Source organism: Lepidothrix coronata, unplaced genomic scaffold, assembly GCF_001604755.1.
Source record: "Lepidothrix coronata isolate B3197 unplaced genomic scaffold, Lepidothrix_coronata-1.0 Scaffold245, whole genome shotgun sequence".
NCBI lineage: Eukaryota > Metazoa > Chordata > Aves > Passeriformes > Pipridae > Lepidothrix > Lepidothrix coronata.
Window position 1 is genome coordinate 810119 of NW_016690425.1, and position 16026 is coordinate 826144.

The 16026-nt window shown below is 41.0% G+C and overlaps 1 protein-coding gene across 3 annotated transcripts in view; it reads left to right on the top strand.

Moving 5' to 3' along the window:
• Positions 1-11511, top strand: part of SYNJ2 (synaptojanin 2) — a 69798-nt gene extending 58287 nt beyond the window's left edge. For all 3 annotated transcript variants that reach the window (XM_017834933.1, XM_017834932.1, XM_017834934.1), the window contains 8 exons: positions 415-493; positions 1725-1893; positions 2306-2455; positions 4996-5130; positions 6325-6437; positions 6863-6971; positions 8265-8467; positions 10355-11511. In XM_017834933.1, coding sequence (XP_017690422.1) covers positions 415-493; positions 1725-1893; positions 2306-2455; positions 4996-5130; positions 6325-6437; positions 6863-6971; positions 8265-8467; positions 10355-11137 — 1741 coding nt within the window. In that variant the 3' untranslated portion in view covers positions 11138-11511. The remainder of the gene's footprint in view (positions 1-414; positions 494-1724; positions 1894-2305; positions 2456-4995; positions 5131-6324; positions 6438-6862; positions 6972-8264; positions 8468-10354) is intronic.
• Positions 11512-16026: the final 4515 nt, after the last annotated feature.

The window sequence follows — 16026 nt, forward strand, 5'->3', positions numbered from 1 at the left end:
TTGGGAACATGTCCTCTGAGGTGAAGGATATGCAGAACCACAGAAGTCAGTACAGAGGGAGTGTGGATATTGGACTGGGTGCCCTGTCAACAGCTGTTGGGATGTTTGTACTGCTGCTTCAGGAGCGATCCAGTAAAGGACAGGGTACTGGGGTCACACAAGGGAGGAAGGGAGAGAAGTGGGATTCACAGATCACCTACTCCTCCCCAGAAAGTAGAATTGTGAAGGAAAATACAACTAAAACCAAATACATAGCTATTATGTATCTCATATATATATATGATACATATATATTATATATCATATGAGATACATATCTATATAGGATAGAAAACTATCATACTTGCCTTTAAGGGTTTTATGCAATTGTGGAGTAAAATGCACTGTTTTTTCTCCTCTGCCTTTTTTCACTAGGATCATTGGAGGTCAAATGCTGGTGACATTTGCAGACAGCAAGTCAGCTCTTCATGTTATGGATATAGATGGTGTCAAAGTAAGATTCTCTCAAACCTATAACAATAATTTCATAACAAATTTCTCAAAAGTGGCTGCTTAGAATAAGGTACTTGAGTTTCTAGGTAAATCAAGTAGCATTATTTCAAAGGAAGTTAGTGCTCACAAAGTCCTTAGCTTTCACCACTGCTGAGGCTTTCAATGCAGTATTTCAGTTTCAGGATGGCATGAGGTGATCTTTCATGGAACTCCTAAGCAGTTCTTAGGATCTGGCCTCTGATACCACTGCAGAATACATGGACTTGGTCATTGTTCTGGCACTTGAAGTTCTCCTGAGATTCTGTGTGACTTTATACTGTTGCCAAAGCATCCTCATGATTGTGGTTTGGAGATTTTTCATTTCTCTTAAGTGTATCAAATAAACTCCTTCTACCAAGCTGGAACAACATGATTCATTGGCCTCCATGGCAAATTCAGCATTAGCAGTAGGCGTTTACCTTTCCATCCCCTGCTCTTCCTTCCCACACATGTACTCTGCAATTCATCAACCCTCTCGTTTTTGCTGACAAAACTGTTTGTGGGGCTGCCCTGTAAACTCAACCCTGAAGTAATGGATTTAACTCTCATTCTTCTTTAATATTTGCAGTTTTGTCTTTTAATTTGACTCATGCCATTGATAGCATGGACTGAAACACAATTGTATATGCACAGTGTGTGAAGGTGCTGGGAACCTGGGCTGAGAACTTTTTAAGCTAATTTTCCTGTCGTAATATATCCTGCTGGCTTGGATACATTTCACCCCAAATGTCACAGAGCAACACAGGTAGACAGCAGTAGTCCTAACCTGTTTAATAATATACTTTTGCATATACATCAACCATATATGATCAGAGAGTCTCCTTACAGATGGCAGCAGGCAACAAACTCTTGTGTGTTTTAAAACTGCTGACTCAAAAACTGAAACCTCCCACACCAAGATTACTATCATAGTATCCTTTTGGTGATATTTGATGTTTCACCTATTTCTCCAGTATTTCCCAAATGCAGCAGCAGTGCTTTTGAGCTGTGAAGTTCATTTTCTTTCAAGAATATTGCTACAGTCTGAAAACAGGATTATGGGGGTAGGAAGAGTGTTTCCTCTTCATTTAGCTTCTGAAGTTGCATCAGTTTCTGAAGCAATTGTACAGCAGGCAACATTTGCTTATTTTGTTCAGGTGTTCTTGTTTTGTGAAGTTGCTTGGCAAAGGGGAACAATTCTTTCTTTGCATTAGGTTAGAGGCAGAACAGTGAAGATCCAGCCCAAGACTAAAGACTGGCTAAAGGGCCTTCATGAGGAAATTGCTCGAAAACGGGACAGCATTGTCCCCATGTCCCCTACAGCAAATTCCCATCTTCTGGAAGAAAATTTTGACTTTTCAAGTTTGGACTATGACTCAGAAGGTAAGCAACAGGTTTCTAAGCAAAGTTGTGAGAAATTGCTTCGCTGACTTTGGTTACACAGGGAAGGTACAGTGTGAGTGTCAATTATATCTTGATTTGTAACAAAGCCACACTTTTTTAAGAGAGGTTTGTAACTAAAGTCATCACCTGTCACTGTGCTTTGGCAGAGACCTGTTACTTAGATCATCCTATCAATTTAGTGTTTTGATATATGTTAGCAAATTCAGTGTATGGTACAGTTACATTACAGTTTCATTACACACTGTAATGAAACACATGGGTTGGTTACACAAGAATCTTGCCCAGCCTGTGTATTAAATTAATTGATAGTATAGGTTAATTCATTGGTAGTGTGGAGAGATAGAGAATGCATTTGCTCACTAATTCTGTGTTATCTAATATTTTAATCCAGGTGATATAGAGGATGAAGATGATTATTTAGATGATGCTTTGTGTCAATACCTAGTAGCAGACACAGCAGAGGATATGTCTGATGGCTCCGGACATTGTGCATCCGTAGCTCTTTCAAATAAATCTGGACAAAACCCACGGCTGTATAAAGGTAAAGTATCTACCTTCCTTAAAGTAAGACCTGAAGGTTTGTTGTTTGTTCTCCTGTTGTATTTTCCTATTCATTTTTATTTTCATTCTAGGTCCTCCTGTAGTAGCTATTCATGCTCAACTCCCATTGAGTTAGTGACTGTAACTGAGGCCCTCAGGCATAACAGCAATAAAGCTTAGATTCTCCTTCTCTCTAGCCCAGAGCAAGGCAAGAGTGCTGAAAAATGCTGTTTTATAGCCATGAGAAACTAAGTCTTTTTATCCACTTGATATTGTTTGGCACCAGAGCATGCAACAAAAGATTGTATGTTGTTTTCTTAGGCCCAGTGCAAAATCAAACCAAAGGAATCCTGTTTGATTCAGTGATGGGCTTAACTCTCCTTTGAGTAGTAGCAGTGTTAAAGCAGTCAGGTGTAAGCTGGGAGGTTGTTTTGTTCATATTACTTGAGAGGCCTAAAGTTTCTCCTTTGTTCCCATTTGATTTATTTCTGAGGAAGTTGAGGTTCACAGAAAATATATATTCATTCTTGTAGTACTTCATAGGTGCGTTAACTTTTTTCTTGGTCACATGGCTTGTTTGCACATTATTGTGACATGACTCGGTAAAGAGAAGATAAAGCTGTGAAGAGAATACTGACAAAAACTGCACCAAGAAGTAGCTAAGCCAGTGGGATGTGATCAGGACATGCTTTAGAGGCCAAGCATTGACAGGCTGGGTTGCGTATTAAACACTTGATTGTGACACCAAGTGAGTCAGTAGCTGTGATTCTCCACTCTCTCAGAAGTGCTTTGTCCTCTGACGTAACAGTGAAAACTTTAATACCTCCAAAGGTTGAGTCAGAAGTAGAGTTCAAAAAAGATAAAATGAAATTCCTACATTTACATAGACAGATTTTCCAACAGTGATTTATGGCTTTCTTGCCCATCTTGAGTCATAGGCTCGGTACAGCGTGGCCAGACCCAGAAACCTAGCCCTGAGTCAAGGAATCACTATTAAATACTGTGAAGCCAATCACTTTTATTATAGGGTGCCTTGCCCTCCAAGCACCTCTGGCCTACTGTGTGATGATTCATTAAGCCACAGAGAACTGCAGTGACTCTTGTCACCCACATTAACTCTTCCCCTCAAAAAATATCACAAAGTAAATAGAGATTATGGAGTATAGTTTGAAGGAGGTCAGGATGGGGTCATGATCTCACACAACTCAAAATATGATATATTCAATTCATCTTAAAGTGTCTGCAATTTCAGATGCCTCCATAAGCTTCCAATTCTGCCTCAGTAACTCCTAATTGAAGGTATGATGATTGTGTAGCTGGTGTTAGACACAGCTGGAAACAAGTGACAGGCACAACAGTGTGTATATGTGTTTCTGAGGTCAGAGAAGGGCATAGCCTCACGAAGTTGATGTCTCTGCCAGCAGCCTTTTGGGGGAAGGGATTGGGTGGTGATGGCTGGTTTTTTCATGTTCGGTTTCACTGCCAGAACTTCAAACCGTGCTTCTAGGTGCCTGCATGACTGCTTGGATCCTACCGATGAGCCCGTATCTGCAGCTCAGAAGTATTAAAAATGCAGAGAAGAGGGAGGGTGGGCTGGGCAGATGACAGGCTCTGTCTCCCTGGATGCCATCCGCCGCTGAGTGGGAGTAGGAGGCTGTGAGGCAGCTTGGTATTCCCTGCAGAACAAAGCTTTCTGAAAAACAACAACTTGTTTAAAAATGCCTGAAGTATGAGAGACTGCTGCTACACAATTCCTTCCCCATCTTCTCCAAACTACAGGGACAAAACTAAACCCAGTGAATCTTGGAGCCCTAAAGAACAGAGGCAGGGCAGCCATGGCAGGGCAAGAGGACTGAAGTGAAAATCTTCACTATAGCAGACAGGGACAATAAAGCAATCCTTACTTCTCCCCTCTACAGCTGTCAGAGAGGCTTAGATGAGATGAAAGACAGTAATTACTTAGTGATGGAAGGTGCAGCCAAAGTCTAGCAGACTGAGGCAGGTGTACCTATTAGGAGATGTTGCTGGAAAGCAGAGATGTGATGAGTGAGCCATTCAGACAGATTTTTGTCTGGTATAAAAACAGTTGTCCTGAGCAAGAAAAGGTGTCTAATCCTCAGATGAAATTCCTGTGTTTGGGATGGAAGAGCAAGGAATTGGCCATGATTAGCCATGGCAGTTTGAATGAGAGCAGGTTGCCACCAAGTCTGGCTATAAAAAGCTCAGAATCTAACAAGGTGACTAGTAACCCTGAAATCATATGCAAGCAAGTCTTTGTGTTGGTACAAACAGTTAATAAATGGTGGGAAAGGAGAGAGAGAGAGAAGCATTTGACAAAAGGGTAGATGTTTCCTGCAGTGGGAGCAGGCAGACACTGGGGGAGAACAAAACAATATGAAAGGAGCCATGTTGTGTTGCTGAGATACCTGGTTGAGGTGAGCCATTCACAGTCACCTCTCCCCTGATCACTTGGATTTGGTGCATTTCACCCAATAATACTTCAAAAATAAATAATAAAAATACTTCAAAAATTTTTCATAGATGATACAGACCTGGCTGATTTGAAGCGGGAGCTGGAGGCAAGTGGGGAATGCCACCGCCGGATTCCAAGCAGGTCTCTGTCCATTCCTACCAGGCCTCGGCCACTTCAGCCGCCACAGAGGCCTCCACCTCCTGGTGAGTTTAACTTTCTTTAATGCTGTGTTGGCACCAGCTGAACAGGTTTTGCCTGCCATTTCTTGTTCTGAAATGTCAGGCTGTTGAGGTGCTTGTACTTGCCTCCCAGCCTGTTTCAGCTTGAGTATGGCTGCTGTTAGTACTGGGAGAAGTTTGTCTCTAGAATGACAGGTACTCCACAAAATGTGCCTTTAGTAAGGATAGAATGGCCTATATGTTTCACACGAACTCATCACTCAGGTTAGTGAGTTGAGCAGCCACTTTGTGGCAATAAAAATGTTGTTATTTATGCCTACTGACTTCCAAAGTTACTGAGTGTTTTCTTACAGTTTCGTGGTTTCTGAATTAATTGTAATCATGCTTATGAAAAGCTTTGACAAAATACTTGTTCTGGACAGTTTTTCCTTTCCTGCTTTGCAAGCAATTCTTGCTTGCTTTTGTGTTTATGAAAGAAATGCAAAGTGGCTTATGATTTTCAGTGAGGCACAAAGGGGAAGTGATGCTCTTTACCTAAGCTCTGCACACCTGAAATGCCATCAGTGCTGTGCTGCTCCTTTTTTATGGCTACTTCTTGGTGAATGCTGATTGCGAGATCAGCAAGATCATCTTCGCTTTCTGTCTTAGACAAGCTATACATCATGTTTTTCTTGCAGCCCAAAAATCTCTCTTTTGTGTACATTTTCCAGTCTTAAATTAAAGGTTCTGTCAGGCTCCCTGTTAGAAGGATTATTCCCATTCATTTCTGAGTCTGTTGCACAGAAGTGGCAACACCAGTATCTGTATTTCTGTGCCTAGTGTGCCATGTTAGTGCACTGAGGTTATCTAATTAATTAAATGAAAGTAAGACTAACTAGGAAACTGCTTCCTGAAACAGTTCAAGATTTCAGCATTTTGTTCTGTGTTGAGATTTTTTTTTTCCCCTTAGATTAGACCAGTGACCGTTAAGCACATCACTCTGCCTAGATTAAAGTGTCTGACTCTTGGCACTCACGCAGAGGGACTCAAGGTCCTCAGTGTCCTACAGGAAGGTCTTGCTTAATGTATCTGTCCCTGGAGGAGCAGGGAGGGTGATGGCATCTCTTCATCTCTTTTGTTTATCACAAACAGTTTCCAAGCACATTGTTTTTGCTCCATTGCAGATAAAATGTTGTACCAGCTCTTGAATGTAAAAAGCTATTTTTATTCCTCTTTCAGCCGGAACATCAGGCAAAAAGTCCCCCTCAGATGGTTCCCTCTCTCCAGGAAGCCATTCCACCTGCTCCATCCTGGCAACAGCAAAGCTGCTACCTGGAGCCCCTCAGCAGCCAGTGAGTCCTGCTGCTCAGCATGGCCTCTTGCCATTGTCCTGATCTCTTCCATCTACGCTGACACTGAGCATCATGTACAGGATGCACCTGTCATACAAGGAAGGAAGTCCATCACATGTCTGAGCTGAAAATGCTAACATAACTTCTAGTACTGTAATACTAGACTGTAGGCCCTGCTAGACACTAGAAAAAAGTTAATAAAGTGCCAGGAATTAGGAAGGCCAAAGAAAGAGAGAGAGAATGAATAGTGCTGGTAGCAAAAATGTAATATTTGCCAAAAGATTCTTAAGTTAATTTATACTAAATTCTGAATTGCCGCTGGCAAGAACAGAATTTTACAGATGTATGATCTTAGCTGTAGAATTACAGGTGTACAAGAAAAATCAATTCTCTCAAGATTACTCATTCTCATATTTTTTTTAAAGCCTAAAGTCCGGACTGGAATAAGCAAACCTTACAATGTCAAGCAGATCAAAACCACCACAGCTGAGGAAGCAGAAGAAGCCATTAGATGTCTTATGGAAGCCAAAGGAGGTGAGCACAGCTTTCTTACTGACTTCTAAAAATCTTTAAATAAAGAAAACTGTAGGTGTATTCATCCATCTCATCATAGCCCAGATAAACATATTTCTATTCAGAATTTCACCTGAACACATTCTTGCAAAATTGTGCATGGTATTTTCTGTCAGTTCTGGTAATATTAACCTTTTTTGAAGATGATTAAAGTTTTATATTTTGTTGTAGAACCTGCTACTAGGAGCACTTTGGGTTATTTATGTCCAGATTTAGTCAGAAAAACTAAAGATGGGATCTTACTAAAGTAAGTGGTGCCTGTGTTAGCTCAGAGTTGCATAAAAGATATTTGCTGCTCTATTTAGTGAATGCTTATTATTCCAAGCAGAACTACAGAGCAAATACAGCTGCAGGAGAAATAACCTGGATTCTGTTCACATTTGGACAGCAAGTATAGTTGTAACCTAGATAGAAGCTTGCAGCACTTCAGCTTGAATAGTTAAGCTAACAGGCTACTCTGTGTTTAGGCTCTCTATCCAGTCCCTGGAGAAGAGAGCCTTTTGCAAGGGCAAGTTAGAGCAGGAAACTGGCTTAGGTACTGTGAATGTACCCTCCAGGGTTGCATGCAGTCTTTCTGCTGACGCTGCATGAATGAGAATGGCTACCTGAGTTTGCAAGACTCTCAGTTTAGGAGAAAAACATCACTTTTTCATTTATGAATAGAACAAATGTAGTCTGGATTAATTCCATTTATTTAGAAATATCATAAAGGCATAAATTCTTTTGTTTGTTCGTCAGTGCTGTTCATTTCATTTTGAAATCAGATTTACTTCCCATTTCTTTTGCAATTCACATTAAGCATTTCTCTTGAGGTGGGTGAGAAAACTAGTCTGGTTAGCATTACTTTCAGTCCTTTATGTTGTACCACCAGTTGGCATTCACAGTTTTTCCCAAAGTACTCTACAAGACATGCTTGGTATCATTATCTTGACTTTTCAGATTGGGGCAAAAGGAGACTCAGGACTTTAGGCCAGTACTCCTGAACCCCCAGCCAGTGTTTTTTCCACTTGGCCAAATGGTGGCACAGTACTGCTAGTTTGCATAAAATTATTTCAGATGGGAGTTTTTCCCTAACAGCTTATTATTACAAACGTGATAGAATTGCAAAGGTCTGTGCTTATTTCTAAAACCTACCTTCTTGGCCTGAGTCAGCCCTTTAGGCCTGAACATTATGGGAAAGACGATCGTGAAAGAAAATACCTTGAAGCTGCATTCTGATCAGGCTGAGATGCCATATTTGGTTTTGCTTTTCAGGACTACAGGAAGATGCAGTAAAGCCTGTTCCAAGCAGAAACCAGACTTTCACGAAACCCGAGCCTCTTCCCAGCAACCTAAAGTCAGCATCATTTCAAGGGTCGCAGGCAGGACCAGTGCCTGTGCCTCACCGTCCACCACCCAAAGTTCCAACTCCAAAGAAGCCAGTACCCCTGCAAAGGACTGGAGTCAAGGTGGAAAATGTAAGACAGTTGCAGCCAAATGCATCCAGCCTCCATTACCCAATGTGAACAATGGCAGGAGGGGTAGGCTGTTAAACAGTTTGTATGAAGTCCTGTCACATCAGCAGGCACTGAAATGATTTTGCATAAAATGTAAGAAAGATTGGAAAGGAAAGAGAGCCATATTCCGCTTTTCTGTTTGTCAGTTCATTCTCTTAGATTTTGTTACTTTTTTTCTGGTTTGTCTAAACCTTCTCAGGATTTAAGACTCACCTCTTCTTCATCACAGTGTTTACTTTTGACCATGAGTGATTTACTCTGTAATGACTTGAGGCAGCTTCTTCATCAGTTCTGCATCCTGTGTCCTCGCTTTTGTTGCACACCTTGTAATGGGATTCAGCCTTTCAATTTGAATTTTGGAGTCTACTCAAGAGTTCAGGTTCTTAAAAATACAAACCTGTAGGTGTTCAGGTTTTAATCTCTGTCAGGTCTCTACAGTGAAGATAACAGTTCACCTCTAGAGCTGCTGAAATAATTATTTAATGTTGAAAGCAATTTAAGTACCAGAGAAAGACAAATATAACCTTTTATATTCTTCCTTTAACAGAACCTCTGCTAAGAAAACTCTATTCCGAGTTGTCAGGGCTCCTGCCTTACCTTGCTGTCTTACCCTTTCTCTATAATGGACTTTGTGTCATCTTTACTTAGCAGATTCACCGAAAAAAAAAAAAAAAAAAGAACCCAACCAAAAAAAAACCCCAAACAAACAAACAAACCCAAAACAAAACAACAAACCAACCAATGAACCGAAAACACACACACACAAAAAAAGCAAAAAACAGACACACACAAAAACCCAAACAAAAGAAAAACCCACCAGAAAGCACGTGGTCAGTTTGTTTGTTTTGTCACCATTCCCAGGTCACTCCTGAAAGGTGCTGAGAGGGATTGCTATTTTGGTGTTAGTTATGTGAGAGCTTCTGCAGGAATAGATCCATTTCAGTTTGATTCTGCTTTGGAATTCCACTCCTTCCTCCACCTGAGGGAGGTCAGATGGGAGTTGTGTACTTGAAAACCTCTACCCAATCCACCTCGCTAAAAGAGCGTGCAGTCAAATGTAGGCAACTTAACAACAGCATATAGACAGAAGTGGCAGGGGATATGTCCCTCATGAAATACAGAGTAAATATTTTGCCTGCATTAGAATTATATTATCTTTTAATTCTATGCAAGAGTAATAAAGAATTTAAAAGCTTACATTCAATCACACCAAGCGTGAGAAATCTGAAGGAGCCCTTGCCCTCTTAGACTGAGCTGGGCTCATTATTTATATATTTTTAAATGGTGGATATATGCTAGACTGTACTTTGAGAGCTTACTTTAATCTTTGGTTTCTAGCATCAGTGAAACCGGGCAGAGCCATTAATGCATTTATTGGGTTAGCATTAGCTAATTGTCCTTCATTCTTATCTATCAGGATATACCCAAAGGCACGTGCCCATTAATTTAGGCCTCCCTATGCATTCTTGCTTAAATAATATTAGTCAGTGGAGAGATGTCACAAATAAATAACTCTTCGCAGAACTGTGTTAATTTGGCCCAGAGCAAAATCCTAATGTGAAAGGGAGATGGTCAGAAAGAGATGTATTTCTCACACAGGGAGCAAACAGGCTGTCCTCAAATAGCTCTCTCTAAATGAACACGGGTGCAAGGCACAATGCATGAGCACAGAGCCCAGCAGGTACAGTGTAGAACTGTGCTGTCAAGCCTCTTCTTTGGACTGTTTTTTTTTTCTTCCAGGACAGCCAGTTTCTCTTCGTAACGCCATCAATAAGACTTGCAACAGTAGTGACTCAAACTTTAAGGTACCCATTTTTTCTCACGTTTCTTCTTCCTTTTCCCCCTCAGGCCATGTCTACAGAAGAGCAGTTTGACCAACAGACAGTACAGTCTCCTTTTGGCTTGCTAGAGCCCCATCTAGAAGACAGAGCTATTCTTTGTCCAACCAAGATCACTCCAGTCCCTAAACCCAGAACACCACAAGCTGGAAAGCCCCAGGAGAGCCGGGGAAACACTGAAAGGCAGCCCCCCTCAGCAAGCATGGCTGAAGCCATTGTACTGCCTCCACAGAGCGTTCCCTTTGCCCCAAAGGTGCCACCACGAAGGAAGAAGTCTGCTCCTGCAGCTTTTCATCTGCAAGTTCTCCAGAGCAGTGACAGCCCACTTTTTAGTGGGTCAATGTTCAACTCCAACAACAACAACCCTGGGTCCTGCCCCCAGACTGATGTCCTTGCTCGCTCAGCTCCTACAGCCTCCACCTGCCCAGAAAACAGCACAACAAAACTGTTGACACCAACTGCTGAAGAACTGAATGCTAATCTCCAGGGCCTTCCTATAACAGCAGGCCAGCATCCACAACGCTTGGATACCAGCTCCCTTCCAGAGAACACCAGTCTTTTGGACCTGGACGTGCCTTCTTCCTGCCCTCTTTCCATAAAGGTAACATCAGCTACTTCTTCAGCACACACTTCAGAGAATTTAAAACACCCCAACCTGAAAGATTTCAGTCACTGGGTTACATTTAGTGATGATGAAGACAGCATTGTATTGTCAGAAGGGTTCAACAAACTGCTTGTCTTAGAACAAAACAAAAATACCTTGATGAAGACAAATACTGATTTAGAATTGTAAATTTTGCCTCCTTAATGTTCCTACAGAAATCATAATTATGATGCAAAACAAAAAATTAATCTTTTTTATTTAATGAAATAGATCATCTGTCCATGCTACATTTCATTTTCATGTTTAAAGATAAAGATACTGCCCCTGGAGGGAAGTATATAGAGTACATACAGCCTAACATTATCCACAGCTTGTTTGAAAAATTCTTTATTCTAAGTTATTTCTTTTTATTAATCCATCTTAAGATGTTTTATTTCATTTTGGGTACGAATCATATGTAAGAACATGTAATGATGTATGGAAAAAAAGACATTAAGAAAAACATTTTCCTGTGGAATTTATATTTTAATCAATTGTTTGAAATAAAGCATCCTTACCTCTAATAGTTAGATTGCCACAGTTATTCTGGAATAAACATCCAGAAGGGGAATGTACACAAGTATAAAGACAGCAGTAACACTGGTATTGGTCTGCTACTTCTGCTGTGGAAACAAGGCTCAGACATATGTGCTTGTAGATCTTTACCAGTGGCTGTGTTGGCAGCACTTACCCTGTTAGACACATTCCTCTCTGGAAGTAAAATGAGTGGTGTGTACCACTCATGTGTGGATATAAAGCAGAACCAGGAGAGGTGGTGCCTGGGACCAGGAGGAAATGCCTGGTTTTATGCCAAATCAGGCAAGTGGCCCCCTGTATTACAGCAGACATAAGTGCTGCGCTGTTCATGACACTGTAGTAATGTGCCTCAGCTACACCAGAAGGCTTGGGCTGCCTCTCAAAACATTGCTCTCACCTACAACAGTGAGCTCAAAATCAGCCCTAGTTGGTCTTCTACCACAGTTCCAAAACTCACCTGGTTTTTGTTCATAAGCCAATGTCCAACAACGTACTTTGCAGGGAAAAAGCACTTGGACAATGACAGTCCCTTTTGGAAGAAATGGTACAGTCTGCTTGTATATTATCTATGCAAATCCTGAAGAAATGTGGTGAACAGTTGAGAGCAGCCAATGACACAGTCACTGACTTATTGATGTCTTATGCTAAAGGCACTTAAGCAATTCAGTAGTTGTGTCCCTGTTCCCATTCTGTGTCTTCATAAGCATGTCAGTATTTTATTTCTACAGTGCAGATGAGGAAAGAGCTGGTCTTGGAACCTAAATGTGTCCCGCTCTAGCTGCACAGGCTTTTGCCTTGCCTTTGGGGTAAAACTGCACAAGATAGATGCCATTTGTGCAAAGCAGGCAGCTAAAAAAACAAACAGATTGCAACTTGTCGTGGTAACTTGTTAAGAGAAGCATCAAGATCTTTTATTATTAAAGGAAGGAGAATATTTTTAAGCAGTTGGTGAAGCCGGAAAAAACCCTCGTTTGGAAATTTTTTTTCAGAAAAGATGCATTTAAAAAGGGTGAGGATTTTTTTCCTATAGGAAAATTAATTGGCTTGTTCTCAGCTTCCTGGACACTGGGAATTCAGCCATTTTCTTCCTTGTAATGCCTACCTGTTTCACTGCCACTGCCAAATTTTGAACACAAGGCATCCTGCAAGAGAGGATGCTACCTTTGTCTGAGTACCTGTCATCCTCCTCTGCTCTCTCGTTTGCCAGACACTTAAAAAGAAATCCCCCAAACCTTCAAAGGCCAAGCCTATAAAACCCAGTGCTAAGCTTCTTACGTGAGTGTCAGTTTAACATGGCAGCAGGCTGACGAATAATGCTTAAGTAAGATAATCGTTTCCCTACAAGATGACACAGAGCCTTTGCCTCTTTGTCCTCCTTAAAAAAAAAAATACAGTGAATATTTATGGGCACACCTCAGTATAAAACATTACGAGCAGTAAAAAAGAAAGTACGTTATATGACCATATCCAACATTTTCTGCAAAGATAATTAACAGCTCTAGGACAGCTAATTTACATGTTAATGAAAGTGTTAGCAGGAAAGCCAATTAAACTGGATTTATACAAGTCAAATAAAATCTGCTTTATTACCCTCCTTGAATAAGAGACGGATGTGGCCTTTAGCATTATATCTTATGTCTATGTATGTGGCAAGCTGCCCAGTAAAGTATGAATCCCAGCAGCTAGCCTGGTTTATGCTGTCAGTGACAGCATATACTGTTCGATCGCAGCAAATCAAGGGAAAGGGACAGACAGTCCAGCTGAAAAGGTTACAGTGCAGAATGAGGAATCTCCTGTCTCAATAAATTATCTTCCACACTGGTGCCCAACATCCCAGCCAAGTGTTTTCTCAGAGGCAGGTACTTGTGACCTGGGTTCTAGTTTCAATGGTCAGGGGAAGCAAAGGAGGGCCAGACTTGCTCTGTGTTTGGGAAACTCCCACAGAAAACTAGACTGCAGGAAGCAGCGATTCATTCCTTGTTATTCAGAATTAAGCCAGGCTCCAGCACCATGAGAAAAGAGTCCAAGTAACCTGAACCACGGTTATCTAATGTCCACAGCTATCCTCAGATCCACTGCTCATCCTCATTCAGACATTATCAATGGAAACTCCTGTTGTCAGTGACAGCTGTCAGTCTTCAGGGCCATATAATGGGTAGGAGGGAATGGCTATTCCATGACATTTTTCATGTCATGAACCCAGCACTTGGGAATCTAAAAACTGTTGACAGCAAAGCCAGGTATGAATAATTTACCAGGTGCAAGTATACAAGTGTCTGCATGCTTATTTAATGAGAGATTTTGGGAAGAGTAGACTAACACTACACTGCAACTTCAAGCTGCAGCAAGCATCCTGCTTTGGGGTGAGGAAGTTGTTCTCCTTGGTATAGCAACTGCTTGATTTAATTTTTTCAGGTGAGTGATCACTGAAACAAACAAAAAGGAAGAGAACCAAAATTAAAATATTACTGGGAACTTTTACCATGACCAAACAAGATTTTTGCTTTTCTCCTTTTTGTCTTGAATTGCCTTTTTCACCAGATGGAGAATTTCTCATTTCTTGCCAGCTGCTCCACCTGGCACCACAAAGCACAAATCACAGTGAAAGCCAGTTCACACTACTGTAATCACAGCCATTAAAAACTCGATGACTGTTGCTACTAGAAATACCAGTACAGTCATACAAGAGTACTGGACAACAAGTGCAAGAGGACTGACCAATCCCTATTAGCCCTCCCTTCCTGTCTTACTGTTTTACTCCTGGATGCCACAAGGCAGATGAAACACCATCTTCTCAGACAACTCACACACATCCGCTAACCACACCTGCAGCTGGGGCCCAGGCTAGATGGGATTAAGGGCATAGTTTGAGATCTAAGAGTTTACATAAAGGCACTGCTCTCAATTAATGTGACACCAGGAAGCAAAAAACATAAAGTTCCTAATGGGAAGCAAACACGAATGCTACACAACAGACCTGCTGGCACTTGAACCAATGTCTGTAAATGCTTCAGGAGGCACTACTGCAAATACAAAAGCGAAACTGAAAAACTATTCAGTTTGGCAAAATATCACTGACCAGCTGCCCCTCAGTACCGAAGATGAACATTACATTGTTCCAGCATGACACAATCACTAAACCATAATGCAGAACTTTAACAAAAGTGAACATGATCCAGAGCATTCGTTTGGCAGATCATTAACCTTTAATACATTTGGTGATGTATCTAAGACATTTTATTACTGTATTCCAAAAAAAACCCCAACAAAAAAACGCAAATCCAACAACCCCCCTGCCAAATATTAGTTTTAAAAGTTACACATATATAAATAGTTACAAAAAGCAAAACATTGCCTTAGGAATTCCAGTTCCAGTAACAAAACATAGATGTATTTACTAAGATTAATGTTTAGTGTCATTGATCTGAATCCCTGTAAGCCAAAGAAGTCTATTAAAATCAATAGATTTGTCACACTAAACAAGCAGTCAATTATTAGAAGTCTTGTCTATTCAAAATGAATTCCACATACTCTCTTCTTTGTGAATACAAAGTGTACTAATATATTTAGACTCTGAAGTCAAACCACAGTGTAAAAAGGATAAAGCCGTTTAGAAATTACAACAGGTCTGTTACATTTTCTACATGAAACACTGCAATGCAGCATTCTTACCTACATCTTGGTTGGGGGGGGAAATGCTCTTTTTGCCAGTGTAGTGCTGTACATTCTCTGCACTGCTTTTGTGAATTTTAGTACCAGACCCCCTCATGTCAAGGCTCAACTTCTAAAAGTGTATTTTAAGATGCAGTGTCTTCCTGGGCTGGAGTGCTCTGAAGTGGGAACAGACGAGGTGGCCTCAGGACTGGCAGGACTGCAGCACCCACTGGCACCAGAACCAAGCCCACACAGAACCACGAGGTACCCACCTCTCTGGTAGCTTTCCTAGCCATAATTTTAAGGCCAGTAACATTAGATCCATCTCACATAAGTGAGGTTAGGAGACACCCCAGGCCTGTCATCAGTACAGGCCTTACTTAACAAACGGTCAGCAAAAGTAATACAGCTTTATCATAGCCTATGCTTGTTTTCAAGAGGGTTGGGGGTGTAAAGAAAGGAAGGAAAGAGACCACAATTAGACCAGGCTGCTTTTAACTACAGTGCAAACTATCTAAGACTTCAAAAAGTGACTGTGCACTGCCATTTTTTTGTCTAAAAATACTGATTTCTCATCAGTACTGTTAAGGTACCCTAAACATAAACGAACTCTAATAAGACAACACTGCTGGTTTTCTCTGTATCTACACCAATAAATATATTTGGGCCCCAAGAAACCAAAACATCTGTGGTGATCTGCATTTCCAGGGGTGCCTTATGATCCTCCGAATTTTTTCCTGCTTTACTTTTCTCTACTAAAACATCAGTTTTTTTGTCAGGGTCTACATTTTTCTTAATCTACCTGAGCATTTTCAATGCTCTTCTTTAAATCAGCTAAAGAAAAGGTT